Below are 14952 nucleotides of genomic sequence, written 5' to 3'. Positions count from 1 at the left end.
AGTCAAGTTTTATATGCTCATCTCAAGTTCTCCTGGGTCTTTCCCGACTCCTCTTGCCCTCTACTATAATCTAAAACCAAATAATTAAATAAAATACAGTAAAATATTAAAATATGGTTTATTTAAAAATTGAGATTACTCCAACATATTAGATATACAATTATCAACTTAAACTTATCTTTGACTACAAACACAAGCTAATAATTTTTGCGACAAAAAGTCATAAGTTCGAGTTTCACATAAAACATACTATTTCTTCATTTTACTACAATTTTTACTAAATTAAGAGTTTTAATAAGATGAAATGTAGCAAAATGAGTGAAACGAGGGACTATTCCCTAATCTCTAATTAAGGTTGTCCGCCATTGTAGCCACCACGACCTTGGGGTTCAATCACGCTCTTCTTGGCTGGCTTATTATCCATAACTTGTTTTCCGACACCAGGGGGTTCAACTCGAGAACAACGATGATAAACAACACAGCGGCCAGTAACGACCCTTGGAACTGCAGTACAACAAAACAATAACTATGATTATGAGAATTTACCATACACAAATTAAAACAAAAAGAGTGCAAGATATTTGACAAAACCAATAATTTACCATACACAACTTTCATATTGATCCATTATTATTTGTGGGTATAAAAATATAGCTTAGCATCCAGCAATTAATTTTTTTTACCAAAAAAAAATATTTTAACGTGGAAAAATAAACTGAAACTAATATTAATAGTTTAAGTATAAATATATAAGGAATATCTATCGATCATATATCTGAAAATGAATAATTAAGTATAAATATATGTACTAATAATATGTCGAAGAAAATTAAAAGATAATAATTTACCACGATCACCAACTTGTTTGGAAATGTCTCTAGCCGATGCCTGAATGTAAGAACAAAAAAGTAAAAGGCTAAGACACAAAAAAGCTTTCATTAGAAAACCCATCTTAATTCTTTTCTTGCCTTTTGGTTGTAAGAAAACCCATCCTTTTATAGAGCAATATGGGTATTTTTGTAAAATAAAGCTAAATTATTTCATTTCACATTAATTACTTTGTTCTTTCTTTAGTTTTTTACTAGATTACTAATCATGCAAAATTATTTGATTTGACATTAATCATGCAAAATTATAGCAGAGAGTAAGAGGAGTCGAGGTAGACTCATGAGAACTTGGGATGAGCAGATAAAACTTGACTTGCGGGAGCTAAACCTCTCCGAGGGCCTTATCAGGAATAGGAATAGTTGGAGGCGTCATATCTATGTTTTAGATTATTGATTTCCTCGTAGGTTGTTGTCATCCTGCTCCTCTTGTTTCTTTATTAGTTTATTAGTTTTTATAAGTTTTTTTGTCCCCTTTTTATTTTGTAGGTGGGTCTATTTTTTTCTTTTATAGGTTTTCTTTCCTTGTATTTACGTCTCCGTATCTTTCTCGAGCCGGGAGACACCTTTGGCCGCGCTCTCTTCTATGGGTATGAGTTGCCGTCGTTTTTCCCTCCTCAGACCCTGTTTATAGTTTTTTTCTATGTGCGAGATATACTGAATTAGACGATGATTACGTGAGGTGATAATAAAAATGTCCTCCTAAGTAGACTAAATAGTCCAAATCGGTAGTACAATAATTTATTTGATTATTGAAGTCGCTTTCTCAATTTAAAACATTGTCTATTGGTTGAGTTTTCAAAATGTAGAATGTATGATCCTAAAAGTTTTGCTTTAATCATTATTATCATCCTAATCAATGTATTCCGTTTATAGAAAAACTATGGATAGGATTTGGAGGAAAAGGACGGCAGCAATTCATACTCATAAAGGAGCGCAGCCAAAAGAGTCCCCCGTATCGAAAAAATAAGGAGACGCAGCTACACGGGAAAGATAAAATTAATGCATAGATAAAATAAATAAGTAGAACCAACTACAAAATAAAAGTAAAGAAAAACTAATAAAGAAACGAGAGAAGCAAGATGGCAAGAACACCAAAAGATAATATAAAAGGACATCAGTAGACTACAACATGGATATGGCGCCTCCAATTATCCCTATCCCTAGTCAGACCCTTAGAGAGGTTTAACTCATGTAAGTCAACTTTTATTTGCTCATCCCAAGTTCTCCTAGATCTTTCTCGACTCCTCTTACCCTCTACTATAATGCTTTCTACCCTCCTCACAGGGGCGGCGAAAGTCTTTCTCTGCACATGTCCAAACCAGCTTAATCTATTTTCGCGCATTTTTTTAAAAATTGGGGCTATCCCTAGTTTGTCCCTAAACTCTTGGTTCCTAATTCGATCCATCAATGTGTGCCTACACATCCACATCAACATACACATTTCTGTAACTTCCATCTAGGGATGGTCATGGGGCAAGTCTGGAGCGGGTCTGGCCAGACCCGGACCGGGACCCTAATTTTTTTTTTGTAATCAAGACCCGGATCCGGACCCTAAGGGTCCAAAATTTTCAGACCCAGACCCTACGGGTATGACAGGGTCTAGGGTCCTTAATGGGTCCTTAATGGGTCTTATACAAAGCCTCTTTGATTTGTCAAAATTGGACGTAGACTGTGATTGATTTTCATCCATTATCTATACGACTATAAGACAATAAATCTAAATTTAAACACCTATCTAATCAATAGATTTCATATCAAAATCATAACAATAAATCTAAATCATAACAGAAATCAGAAACTAATTGAAAATAAAAATTAGAAACTAATTGAAAACAGAAATTAGAAACTAATTGAAAACAGAAATCAGAAATGAAAACAGAAACAGAAATGAAAACATAATTGAAAACAGAAATTGATATTGATATTGATATTGAAAACAGAAATTGATATTGAAATTATTTGTGATTTTTCTTCAACACAACATATATTGATATTGATATTGCTTCAAATTAATGGCGGTTCTTCAACACAAAAGATATTGATATTGATATTGCTTCAAATTAATGGCGGTTCTTCAACACAAAAGATATTGATATTGATATTGCTTCAAATTAATGGCGGTTCTTCAACACAACAGATATTGATATTGATCTTGCTTCAAATTAATGGCGGTTTTTCAACGCAATAAAACCACAAAATACATTGAAATTACTACCAAATTAAAGAAAAATTAAAGAAAACCAAAGGTATGGAGTACCTGGAGTCTCGAGTCTTGACTGAAGTGCAGAAGATGGCGATGGCGATGGCGATGGCGATGGCGATGGATGGGCAGATGGCGAATGGCGCAGAGATGAGAGATGTTAGAGGAGAAAGAGAAATTAAGGTTACTAAAGTAGTGGACTGTGGAGTTTAGGGCTTTATCTGCGCAGAGATGTTTTCAACTCTTCATTATATTAGAAATAAATTAAGAAATTAGAAATTTAAAATAAAAAAAAATAGTTTAGGGTCCGGGTCCGGGTCCGGGTCTTCACCTTTGGACCCCGACCCGGACCCGTCAAATTTTTTTAAGATCCAGAACCGGATCCGAATCTGATGGGTCTAAAAAATTAAGACCCAGACCCTTAAAAAAGGGGCGGGTCCGAGGCGGGTCCTACAGGGTCCTGAACCCATGACCATCCCTACTTCCATCATAACTAATTTTCCGTCATAACTAATAAAAAACTTATCCTAAAAGTCATAATTAACACCCACAATTTACGCCGCCTGATGGGATGATAATTTATTTATTTATTAATTAATAAAAAATTGATAATATTGAGAATTATAAATTCATCTAGTAGTTAAAAAATTTTCGTTCTCTATTATGATATGTTTGATTTTTACTACTTGTATTAAAATTATTTTCTGCCTTTGATGTATTTTCTTTACAGATTATTCATCTTATTTTAAAATCAAAAAAAAATGATAAAATGACATACTTATAAATTTGAAAATAATATTGTTAATAGTGTTTTATCTTAATAATAGTTAATGGGTGTATTATAGATTTAGTCATAGTCCTATTGTTTTGTCTCTAATCTCAATTATATTATGAATTCATTTTCTCTATGCATCTTATCCATCCATATTTTTAATTGACTTATTTTTTATTTTATTTTCCCGCTAATTATTATGTACATTCTTATTATTTAGCAAAACCAAAGTAATTCTAATATTTTTATTATTCGAAATTTTATTACTAATTATTTAATGCTACCATGTGGAATGATAATATAAATATCCTCGTAAGTCGATTGATTAGTCTAAATATGTAGTATAATAATTTATTTGATTATTGAATTCTCTTTCTCAATTAAAAATTGTCTAATGGTTGAATTTTCAAAATGTAGCTAGAATGGGTGATGATCCATAATTTTAAAATCTAGAGTCGACTTAAACTTGCCATAGAACCTACAAAGACTTGTAGCTCTAACTTTAAGACTTGACTTACAATTAATTAACTGAATTATTTACAAATATAAACCTTAAAGTTTAGGTCTTTTACCATTTATAATTTTAACTTTTTTTTGTGAATAATAGTCTTAATGTTTTTTTGCGAATTATAATTACTAAAATATCAATGTTTACAACGTGCAAGCTAAACAAAGAATTCTGACCATTTTACTGGTTAAAATTTTAATTTAAGTGATTGAAATCCTGTTGATAACGAAATCAACTCAATAACCCAAATAATCACCTCTTACCTTCTACTGAAATATAGATCAAGTTAACCCCAAAGCTATAAGACAAAAAATACTAAAACAGAGTTAAATTTAGAGGATTCAATTAAACAATTAAAGGATATAATACATTATAATGTCCCAAATGAAATGTAATCTTCACAACTCCATGACTGGTAATATTGTACCATTAAATATTAAATATAAAATATAAAATAAAGTAAAATACAAGTCCAATAAATATTGTGAAACATTTTCCAATCACTAAAATAACAAGGCAAACTCTTCCATTTCACGTCTTCATGCCCTCACAAGATAAGCACAGCTCGCACCAATGGAGTCAAGCTAGAGTTGCTTGTTACAAACCTTACCTGCAGTCGACATACAAGATAACACTATGTTTGCAGAATAAACGTCCATATTTTCCGACTCAATTTTAGCTCGGTCTAAGCAAATAAACATATGGAGAGGTAAAAGGAAACTTACAAAACGTAAAGAAATAAAACTCAACAGAGGTTGCATCTGGGAGAAGTAAACCTATCGTTCAATGGAGAAAAGTAAGCAAACGAAAATTTCTTGAGCCAAAGCATTTTGCTTCCCCAAAAAGGGATTATGGATTGGTATATCTCCGCTGTATGTACATAATTCTGGCATGATTTCACCACTTGAGCACCAAGGTACGAAAATCACGAAACGAGGGGGGGAAATGGGAAGAAAAAAAATGCAAGATCCTAACACTACCAAGATTAAACTCATAATAATGATACAGAAAAAAAAGGCATCTAAATTTGACAGTAAATTCTCATGTGTATCCTTTGTGAAGCCTCTCGAATGCCCCTGTTTAAAAATGCAAAGAAAAACACAAAATTAAATAAACATCGAAGTCTGAAGTAATAGATATTAACTATTCAAGGAAGACCTCCATGAGGCCAAGCTGGCCTACAACACAACTATAACTCAACGCTTCTACCATTCAACGTATAAGCTAACTAGCAATTTTCAGTTTATATTGGGACAAAGAGTAGTAATGCTAGATACTAACCAACCACACAGATACCACACCCCAAGACTTGACCCCACAACACAGGTAACACAATCCAAGAGAACTACCAACTATTGACCAAGCATAAGAGAACAACAACAGCTCATTATCAAAATGGAACCCAAAACAATTCATGAGCATATTGTACTTGAATTCGTCCTAGCCCATGCTATATTCTACTTCACATCTAATACATTCTTTGCGTAGCATCTGTTTTCAACGTAGAATGTACTTCTAGAATGTAGAACGGCCATTTTCAATGAGGAAAGATTTGTAGTTCTTTGGTTTTAAATTATCATGGGCTGTATTAAAATGGCTCATAAAATCATGTGCACTTTTTATATATGTGAAATGGCACATTATGTCTGCTACTAAGGGTTAAATAACCTCTTAGTTATTAAGATATGTACACACCAACCCCCGAATCCCACCTAGGTGGATGTCACTTAATGGCATTGGGGTAATGAAATGGAAATGTAGATGCATCCACACTAGCTTATGCCAAATAAGCTTGCAATAATTATGGGACAAACGACAGTATCCTACAACATTAATATTGGGAGTGATGAAGATTAAACAAGACACTCATAGAAAAAGTAAGATGCTTACTTGGTTCTTCAGGTCGGGGCACCACTAGTATCAGATCTACATTTTGCGTGCACAATAGGGCCAAGCTGTGACCTGTCTATACCTAAAGTTGACCCGCAAGGTGCATTCAGGTACACAGCTCCTTTGTACATCCATTCTTCAGTTTCATCACTATAAAAATCTTCAAAAGGTTCTCCACACAAGGCACAGGTATTCTGATCCTCATCTGCTGGAACTGCCATCTCTTCATCATCTTTCTTTTCAACAACACTTTCAGTTGGCAAAAATCCAGGCGCTGCATCAGTCCCCAGCGCTTCCGCACCACTGAGCCACATACTCACACTGACAAACCACTTACGAGAAGGATTGTGTTTACGGTTTTTTGATATTCGATTCTTAGTCACGTGCCAATCCATATGCTTACTGTGTTCTTCTTGAGTCTTGAAACGCAGGCCACATGTGGTGCACTGTCTGGGTAGATCATCATACAAAGCCTTTATGGCTGAATCATAACGCACTTTAAGAAGGTCGGGGTTAAACTCCAATCCAAGAGAATCCTGAATTTGAAAAACATTCAAATGAAGAATCAATATGGCAAAAGCAAGAAGATAAAGCAAGAAAACCAGATTCTGTTACTTTGTTTCTTATTTTTACTCTTATGTTTACCTTGTTATTATTATTATTATATTTAAGGAGGACAGTAGAATAAAAGAGGAAAAGGTTCAGAAAATAAAAGTCCTCCATGTAACGAGAGAGATAGAAAGAAGCTAAGGGCAAAAGGATCCTACTGACTTCCGACTTCCATAAATAGTTGCAAATAGATAAAAAAAAAGGGGGAAGTATCAGTCATTAAAGGCTATCCTAACTCCTAAGATCTATCAAATAAAAGATAAAAAACTGAACATCACACAATAGCATTACTGCTCATTTACCTGTACAGGAGTTTGTTTCAATAAACCTTGGGAAACAAGAGAATTAAGTAAACCAGAAATAGCAGCAGCCGGTGGTTGGTTAGTAAGGGGACCAGAACTCTGTGGAAGCGGTAGAAATTGAGTGACAGGGCGAGGGACTAGAGGGAGTGGTGCCATAGGTGCATGGAAGTGCACAGAACCATTGGGCACATTTAAAATGGGCATAGCAGGATGAGGACCAGATACTGGATTGCGGATGATATTATTAGAGCCAAACCCATGACCCACTGGTGTATATCCAAGGCTAGCAGATGGCAGTCTCATCTGCGGTGGTAGAGGAGAAACAGTAGGGACAGCATTCTGTCGAGGCTCTTGAGGCCGATGCAATTGCTGCTGAAATGATGGTGGTTGCTGTGTTAAATGGGGCAAAGGAGTAAAGCTAAACTGAGGGCGCTGTGCCGGCTTTACAGGAATCAAATTTCTTTTGTCATCAGTTTCAGAGTGTTGATGGCCTTGATTGATTATACTATAACTATGGTTTCTAAAATCAAAAGATGCTCTAGGATGTTTTTGTGGTGGATGCACAGGTGGCAAAGGCAGCATATTAGGTGAACTCGTGGTAGAAGACCATGAGACAGTTGGAACTGTTGACACAACAGGCGAAGGAGCTCTTACTTCAAGGGAGTTAGAACCTGACGAAGCAACTCTAGAGATAACATTAGAGACCTCACTAAGCTGCATTGGGACTGCAGAAAATTGATTAGCTGAAAAAGGTTTTTCATCAAACAAAGATGAAGACCCTCCATTTGCATTTATATTTTCTCTGCCAGTAACAGCTGCAGGTACAGAAAGATTAGCATGCAACTTCCAAGCTCCCTGAGAATGATTCATCTCATTTCTTGGAACACGAGATAATTTACCCTGCAAGTAAAAAGAAAAATAATTTTGAACTACTATTCATAGTAAACTAATCATGAAAAGTAAGTATAATCTACAAAAGGTCACTCTCTGCCTCCTTAGTGCACTAGGATCAACACACTAAATCTTAAGAGTAACATGAAAAACCAAGGCAAAAACATGCTGTAAAGATAGGCCGCACAACAATGAGCACAACGGCACTAATGCTGAGTAAGACTCTAAAGTGCAGAACAAACATAATAGACATGGTGAAAAGGGAAGGTTTATTAAAAAACATGTATTTTATTTTTATTTTTAAAAATCACTCTCTGTAAAGAAGATAATAGCAATTAAAGACATTGATGATTTCCCATCATTGAGGACCATGCACTCCACAATCACAAAGTAATTACAATTGGACATTAAAGAGGGTAAATAATAAGCAGGTTGGGGGATCATACATCTTCAACTGCTTTTAAAGAATTCCCTAGCCCAGATATCTGATTAGACGCTGCCCCATTCCTTCTGAAAATGGGATCAACATGCCTGGAGCTGAGAGAACTAATATCAGGCATAGCTCCAACAACTCTGGGCGGCAGAGTTGCATTCCTGGTCTTCCCATCGGCTAATGTAGGGTTCATATCTTCCCAGTTAAATTCTTCTTCTTCAGTGTTCTGCCATGAGGTTTCAGGAATTTTACTAAATACACCATTCACATTCAGGCCATTCATACCCAGAGGTTTCTCATTCAAAGGCCTTTGCCCATCGTCATGGCCATAAGCATCAATCAAAGCCCTTGGCCTGTCATGTTCATAAATGTTGCTAAAACCATAGTTAGCAACATTTTCAAAACCACGATAAGAATCGTTGGCGTGATGTCTTTTCTGCCAGTCGCTAATTTCTTCGCCTCTTCCTCTCTTACGCCCATGATTATATCCTGGACGAGATGGAGACACTCTATCAAACACCCTTCCTGGTGAGCTGGAGACAGAAAATTCTTCAACTGAAGGTGATAAAGGCCGAGCCAGACCACTCACAGGTGTGAGCAACTTATCTGTTGACAATGGAAAAGATGAACGGCCACCATATCCCGTATAATTTAACCTTTTAGAATCAACATGAGAGGTTGTGCCTTCTCCTTGATAATATTCATAATCTTCATGTTCAATAGAATGCTTCTGACCCAGTGTCTTTAAGTTGGACCCCCCCCTCTCAAATGAGATATTCTGCAGAAAAAAAAGAAGTCATTCACGAGTCAGTGTCAAACAATAAGCATAAAAATGCTTCTCTTGCTAAATAATTCCTACTACCAAGCCAATTTATGCCTTCATAAGGAAAAGTAGTTAACCAAACAATTGTTTTCCCTTCCATGTGACAAAAAATCATCAAGTTACGGGAGTAAAAGGGGTATAGAAACACAAACAAGGAAGATCAAACAAGTTATGAGTAAGCTAATAAGAAAAAGAGATAATATTTGTGTCAGAGTGAAAAGAAGATAACTAGCCTACTTAAATTTCATGTATGTCCAATACACACTTAAGGATAATTAACAAGTTTAATACTTCAATTACCTTCGAATGGGCTGCACAGAAAAGGAAACAACAAGCAGATAAGGGGGTCAGGTGAGGAAAAGAGAAACGACCATTACAACTTGACATTAAAAATGTTAAGCTTATCTAGAATTTATAATAACAGTATGGATTTCATAATTGAAAGGGAAAAAAGGACGAAGACCTAATCAAGGTAAGGTCAAAGATCAATATATTTCAAAATATCAAGATCACTCTAACCAACAAAAAGCAATAATGTCCCATCACTGGGTCATGTTTATTAGGTATTTAAGAATAGCAGAGATGAGGATTTTGAACTTACCGAACTGCAAAACCTCGTCACATAAACCGTGATGGAATTTACAAGATATTATTCTAACATATTAGCCAATATAATATCTTTTTGAAGTGTGTTAGGTTCTAAAAAGCCTATTAAATCTTCAATTTCAATCGCTATTCTAGAAAACATGAATTGCTATCATAAAATAGATTTTTTCGATTTAAAAATTAACATTACGAAGTCCAAGAAGCTAGTTGTAACAACACGAGGTGCCACTTCTGCGACATGAAGAATTTTACTGCAATCGCAACGACATGCGTGATTTTTATTCAACGTGTCAGGCAGTAAAGTAAATACTTTCACAGAGAAAACCTAATTCATTATACCTAAAAATTACAAGTTCCAACCACTTAAAAAGTTCAATAAAGCTGAACAAGAAACAGGTTACTCATTAAAGGAAACAAGTGAAGCAAATGAGAGAAGGATTGAATATTGAACCAACAACAAGCACACACAAAACAGCCTTTCAACCACACATATACACTGTTATCATTATGCAATAAAATTGCTTTACTACATACAATTGAATTGCAATCAAAACTATTAAAGATTGTGTATAGCAACTATTATCCTCTTTGATAAATAGTTTTGCCTTTTTGCACATCAAAGTGCAAAATATCGATAATAACACCGCATTGTAAAGGTTTTTTCGAGATTGTGGTGACTGCAACATAGGTCCCAATCCCAACTCCTAAACACAATCATTATCGCAATTACAATCCATTCAAGATTTAACAGTGTTTATTACTTTTAAATGCTTAATTCCCCAATTATCAGCAGAATTTGAGCCTTCAAGAGAAAAAATCTCACCGGTCCAAGTTGGCAAACAGATGACAACTTCCCAAAGAAGTTTTGACATAGTAAGTGAAAAAGCTAGCCTAAAGTCTTTCCAGAAGGATATGCTATAGTTAATGCAACAAATGATCTGCTATTTGGTTTCAATTTTTTTTTAACACATTCAAATTTTGTAATGGATAAGGAAAAAACAATCGCATAGACTAATATACTAGATATCTGATTATTGAAACGGCATCCCAATAGATGCTCTTAAAGCAAAAAGTTAATACAACAAAGAGTGTAGATTAACATAATTTCATTATTCCAATCCTACCACTGTCTAAATCGAATATAGAAGATGCATGGAAACAAAGGAATGATACGGAAGTTCATATAAAAACTTACTTTATTAATTGTTGAATCATCAAAATGTCGTCTTGCTTCCAAATATTTGGGATTGACATGTATAGAGGGCCGAGGGGATTCTGAAGCCCTTATGCTAGCTAAGTTGGAAGGTGGTTGATTTACCCTTGGGGAGAACTGCAATTCATCTTCTATCTTTAGAAGAACAGTTGATGGAAAGACAGTGGACCAGGTTCCAAATAGATGTCGCATTGAAGTATGCAAATTTGGAGGGATTTGTCTATAAACCTCACAGAACACCTTACCAAACAAACAAAAAAGAAAACAAAACATACATCAATGAAATGCACAAAGTAGGTAATCATCACTAAGCTCCACATGTTACAACAACTCAGGCGATACTTTCGACAATCGCAACATATCAAAGTTCGAAATTTATCCACAATTGTATAACTTTGGCCAAATGCAAATGTTTCGGACGAATCTGGAAATATATTACATGATCCTCATCTAATATCAGGTGAACATATCATAAACATGACCCTTGTTTGATGATCCAAAGATTTATAGTGCTATGGTTTCGAAATATGATGGATTACAATATAAAGGCTCATATGATATTTGATACTAAGGGTCAATCCAAAACAACCTATTTGCATACATGGGTCTCCCCAAACCCCTCCACCAAAATGGGAATAGAATGTTGTAAGAAGCACATCATAAATGGAAAATTTGAAATAAGTTTCACATCTTTTGGAAAAACCCAAAAAAAAGCACACATAATGGGAAAATCCGAAAAACAAACCAAAGAATATACATGGACTATAACTATGTACTGCCACTAAATGTGATGTGAAGTTAAGAACTCAAAACACAACTAACCTCTGGCAAACGAGAAGCAAAGTGCCTAGCATATTCACGACCAATATTCTTGACAATGCTATCCAATAAATACAAAGAGGGCAACTTTTGATCTACAGGAACCTGCATAATATGCATAACCACCCATGTAACATCACCACAACTAAATTCTAAAATTGTCCATCATTGTTATCCTCTATCATACTTCTATTATATTGTGCAGAAATATATATAAATCAACAAAAAAAAACGCATAAAAAATTTAACAATTGAAATAATGAAAGTGAAAATGATAGAGAAGTCCAAAAATCTGACTAAACCAATCAACTAATAACTAGTAAACTTGATTACACTGTACAAAAGCAATCATTTTTATACCAAAAAAGGAACTAAAAGTAAAAAACTCATATGAATTTAGTTACAAATTACACTTTTTCCCCGAAAAAACCCTAACCCTAACCCTACAAGAATCCGGTGATTGAATTTATAAATCGGTACCTCTAATACCCTAGCACAAATAGCATCAGCAATACCCTCAGCATGTTCTCTTTGTTCACCAGCAATAATAGTAAGATCTGTGATTATTGGCTTCGAATTAAAAGTTAATTCAGCGAGGACATCTTCGTAAAATCTTACAATCTCATCAGTAGATGGTGGAGGAACTGAAACGACGTCGTTGAAGCCATTAGAAACCCTAAAATCTGCTTCTCTTTCCTTAAGAAGGAGCCGAAATCGATCGAGAATCGGCGAAGGAGCAGCCGGCTTTGGAACGGCGTCGATCGGCATCAGGTTGAAGGGATGTTAAGGGAGGAACTATTGACGACAGAAACCCTAATTGAAAAGTTCAAGTATTAGGGTTAGGGTTTAAAGTCTCATCTTCCATGGATGAGATGAACTATGTCGCCCGCCATCGAACAACCATTTTGAGAGAGTTGTCTCGAAGGATGTAAACAAAGAGGCAAAGGTAAACAAGAGATTCCAGCTTAGTCTTCTTTCCTTTAGAAAATAGCTTTTGCCCGTTTGTATTCAATTTTTAAACTTTTTTTAAAATTGTTTTATGCAGCTTTGTATTTATACTTCCTCTTTCTTAATTAAGTTTCAATAAAATATTCATATGAATTAAAAATAATGAGATTTTTTATATAATAAAAATATTATTATATTGAATAATAAATTTAATAGAGAAAATTTGGGAATTATAAACATTTAAAAAGTATTAAAAAAAGTTAGTGAGAAAAATACGAGGACTACCACTAATAAAAAATAGTTTTATAAAGTTAGTGGAAAACATGTGAAACCATAAGGAATATAAAAATGTTAAAATAAAGTTAGTGAAAGATATATAGGTACCATAAACATTATTAAAATATTAAAATGAAGATGAACAATGTTATTTTTGTCTAAAATTTGTGATATAAATAGAATGATTCTTTATCAGAACAATAAATGGAACACTCAAAAATGGTAAAATGAAAACTTCTTTGAGGAATGGAAGAAGTATTTAACTACTCTCTATAATTTATTTCAAATATTTTTATATTATTTCACTCTTTAATATTTTTTAAATCAAAAATAAATATCTCAACTTTGTATATTTAAAATTATAAAAAAATAATATCAATAAAAATTACATTTAAATTAACTCATTTGACAATATTTTAACTTATGAATCAAAATAAAAATATGGATTAATAGTGACGGTCTATTGTTATAATTCAAATAGACATTATGATATGATAAAAGTAGAGGCGTGATCTCACATATACAAGATGAGATGTATCAAAGTTCCAAATTTTTAAGCCTAATTCTATATTATTTTTTTACTTTTAAGATAAGCCTATCTTGTCCGATCCTGAAGCACTTGATCAAAAATTTTAAAAAAAATTATATTCTTCTAAAAAAATGAGATTTTTTATATAATAACAAAAACAAAGGAATAATAATTTTTCTTTTTTTAAAATTTTACTTTTTAATAAAAATTACAATCAACACTTATTCGCTGTTGCTAATAGTGAATAAAGCTCTACCTGACTTTTTGACCAAATCCCTTTTGTTTGCTCTAATAAAAGCGAATAAATCCTTACCTTAAGCTCGAATAAGAGACCCTTTGAAAAAAAGTGTTTCTCAAACATGGTGTCCAAAGAAATCGTTGTCATAGACAACGATTTTGGGTTCTATTGGCCTGGAGGTTGGGTTTCAAGGAAAGCTAAAAAATGCTATTCTTGACAACAATATTAAAGTTGTTATTTTGAAGGTCAAGACAAGATCAAAAGGTAAGGTTGGATTTTAGGGAACTATAAATTATTATTTTTATCAGTAATTTTCTGCTTTTTTTGAAACCTAGCTTCTAACTCAATAGAATCTAAAAACAGTATCCTTGATAATGATTAAATAATAATTTTCCTAAACATGTAATTGAAATATACTTTTTTTTGAAATTTAATTTGAATTTTTTTTATAACAAAAGGTTTGTTTTTTACAATTTTTCGCAATGTGGAGGGACTTAGACACACTTGGGCTTTGTATGAGGACTTCTAAATACCAAGCATGGGTATGTAATTGGCCCTATAAGTGTTCAGAATATCCAAAGGGCTATATAAGAGTTTGGAGCATCAATCCTTACCTACATCTACATTTATATATCTATATATTAACATCAAATTTTGTATAAGATCGTTTCATCATAAGATAGAACTATACAATCAATTTATTTTTCTAATTGATTTTTTTAAGATTGTAAGTGATCACTAGCTCTAAGCTTATAAGTCATCACTTAAAGATTATAAGTGTACATTAAGTAGCCCAATAGAGATGTACAAAAGAAGATGTACCTTGCCCCTGTTAGTACAATTGTCAAATCTCCAAGTGTTAGAGATGATTTTGATCACCATCTCATGGCCCACTATATGACTTGCACATTGGAAGATAAGTTGGGTGTGCAAGGAAGTTTGAATGGTTGAGGTTTGGATCACTTTATGAGGCAATTAAGGAGGTGTATGTAGAGTACCTTGAACAAG

At 33.8% G+C, this 14952-nt stretch overlaps 1 protein-coding gene across 2 annotated transcripts; it reads right to left on the bottom strand.

Annotated features, from left to right (window-relative positions):
• Positions 1 to 4670: 4670 nt before the first annotated feature.
• On the bottom strand, positions 4671 to 12965 carry LOC130814633 (polyadenylation and cleavage factor homolog 4). Of its 2 annotated transcripts, XR_009042466.1 has the most exons (8): positions 12434 to 12965; positions 11957 to 12058; positions 11117 to 11374; positions 8506 to 9270; positions 7169 to 8068; positions 6258 to 6793; positions 5093 to 5443; positions 4671 to 4977 (listed from the first exon to the last, which is right to left on the bottom strand). XR_009042466.1 is itself a non-coding variant. In XM_057680760.1 (7 exons), the coding sequence occupies exons 1-6, from the start codon at positions 12719 to 12721 to the stop codon at positions 6266 to 6268; spliced, it is 2841 nt and encodes a 946-aa protein (XP_057536743.1). In that variant the 5' UTR covers positions 12722 to 12965; the 3' UTR covers positions 4671 to 5443; positions 6258 to 6265. The 2 variants fall into 2 exon arrangements, 1 of the variants encoding a protein (XP_057536743.1); XM_057680760.1 differs by having other exon boundaries at positions 4671 to 5443.
• Between the last annotated feature and the right edge of the window lie 1987 nt (positions 12966 to 14952).

This window comes from Amaranthus tricolor, chromosome 6 (genome assembly GCF_026212465.1).
Source record: "Amaranthus tricolor cultivar Red isolate AtriRed21 chromosome 6, ASM2621246v1, whole genome shotgun sequence".
Taxonomy (NCBI): Eukaryota; Viridiplantae; Streptophyta; class Magnoliopsida; order Caryophyllales; family Amaranthaceae; genus Amaranthus; species Amaranthus tricolor.
Note: the sequence above shows the minus strand (reverse complement) of the source record. Positions and strands in the feature narration are given on the sequence as shown.